The 798-nt window shown below is 38.6% G+C and overlaps 1 protein-coding gene across 8 annotated transcripts in view; it reads left to right on the top strand.

The window, feature by feature from the left end:
* Window positions 1–798, top strand: part of cobl (cordon-bleu WH2 repeat protein) — a 60386-nt gene that overhangs the window by 18161 nt on the left and 41427 nt on the right. For all 8 annotated transcript variants that reach the window (XM_032519721.1, XM_032519718.1, XM_032519720.1 and 5 more), the window contains one exon: window positions 363–591. In XM_032519721.1, coding sequence (XP_032375612.1) covers window positions 363–591 — 229 coding nt within the window. The remainder of the gene's footprint in view (window positions 1–362; window positions 592–798) is intronic.

Here is a 798-nt window from a genome sequence, read left to right as displayed (position 1 = left end):
CACACACACACACACACACACACACATCCATCATCGTCTGTATTCTATAAAATGTTCCTTTTTTCTGTCAGCAACCAAAGTCTAACCCTAAGTTACTCATTGTTGAGGTGTCTTTGCGTGTTTGGATGTCTTTCTTTCTCTCTGCTCCTCTCCTTTCCACATGTATCTTTGGCTATTATGTTCAAGATCTATTTGTTGATTATAATGTTGTCATTGAACTGCCTAAATAATCATATTCCTGTTTTATGACTGCATAATGGAAAGATTTCTCCAGTAGCCACAACATTGTGACCTAATTAACCTTGATAGACATTACAGTTATATCTCATATTTTCCCTACCATTCTCCTCCTTCTGTATCAGAAAACTGTGCGTTTGATGGTGAACTACCACGGCAGCCAGAAGGCAGTGGTACGGGTCAATCCGTTTGTACCACTCCAGGCTCTGATACCGGTCATCTGTGACAAGTGTGAGTTCGACCCTGCACATGTCCTGCTCCTGAAGGACAGCATCAGTCGCCACGAGTTGTCGCTGGACAAATCCTTGACAGAGCTGGGGATCAAGGAGCTCTACGTACACGATCAGAGTCTAGGTAAACCGTAACCACTTGATTCTGTCTGTTAATTTATGTTTGAGGTTCAATGTATATTGAAACTGAAGTTCCCATAACAAAGCCACATTTTTAAATGTTAAAATAATTTTATATAAAAATTAAATGTTAATGGGAATTAATTCCCCTGCGATAAATATTGCCATATGAAAAAAAAACAAGTAATTTTTAAAAGATGACATAAATAGC

This window comes from Etheostoma spectabile, chromosome 6 (genome assembly GCF_008692095.1).
Source record: "Etheostoma spectabile isolate EspeVRDwgs_2016 chromosome 6, UIUC_Espe_1.0, whole genome shotgun sequence".
In the NCBI taxonomy this organism is placed as follows: domain Eukaryota; kingdom Metazoa; phylum Chordata; class Actinopteri; order Perciformes; family Percidae; genus Etheostoma; species Etheostoma spectabile.
The sequence above is the reverse complement of the archived record's forward strand: the minus strand, read 5'-3'. Positions and strand labels throughout refer to the sequence as shown.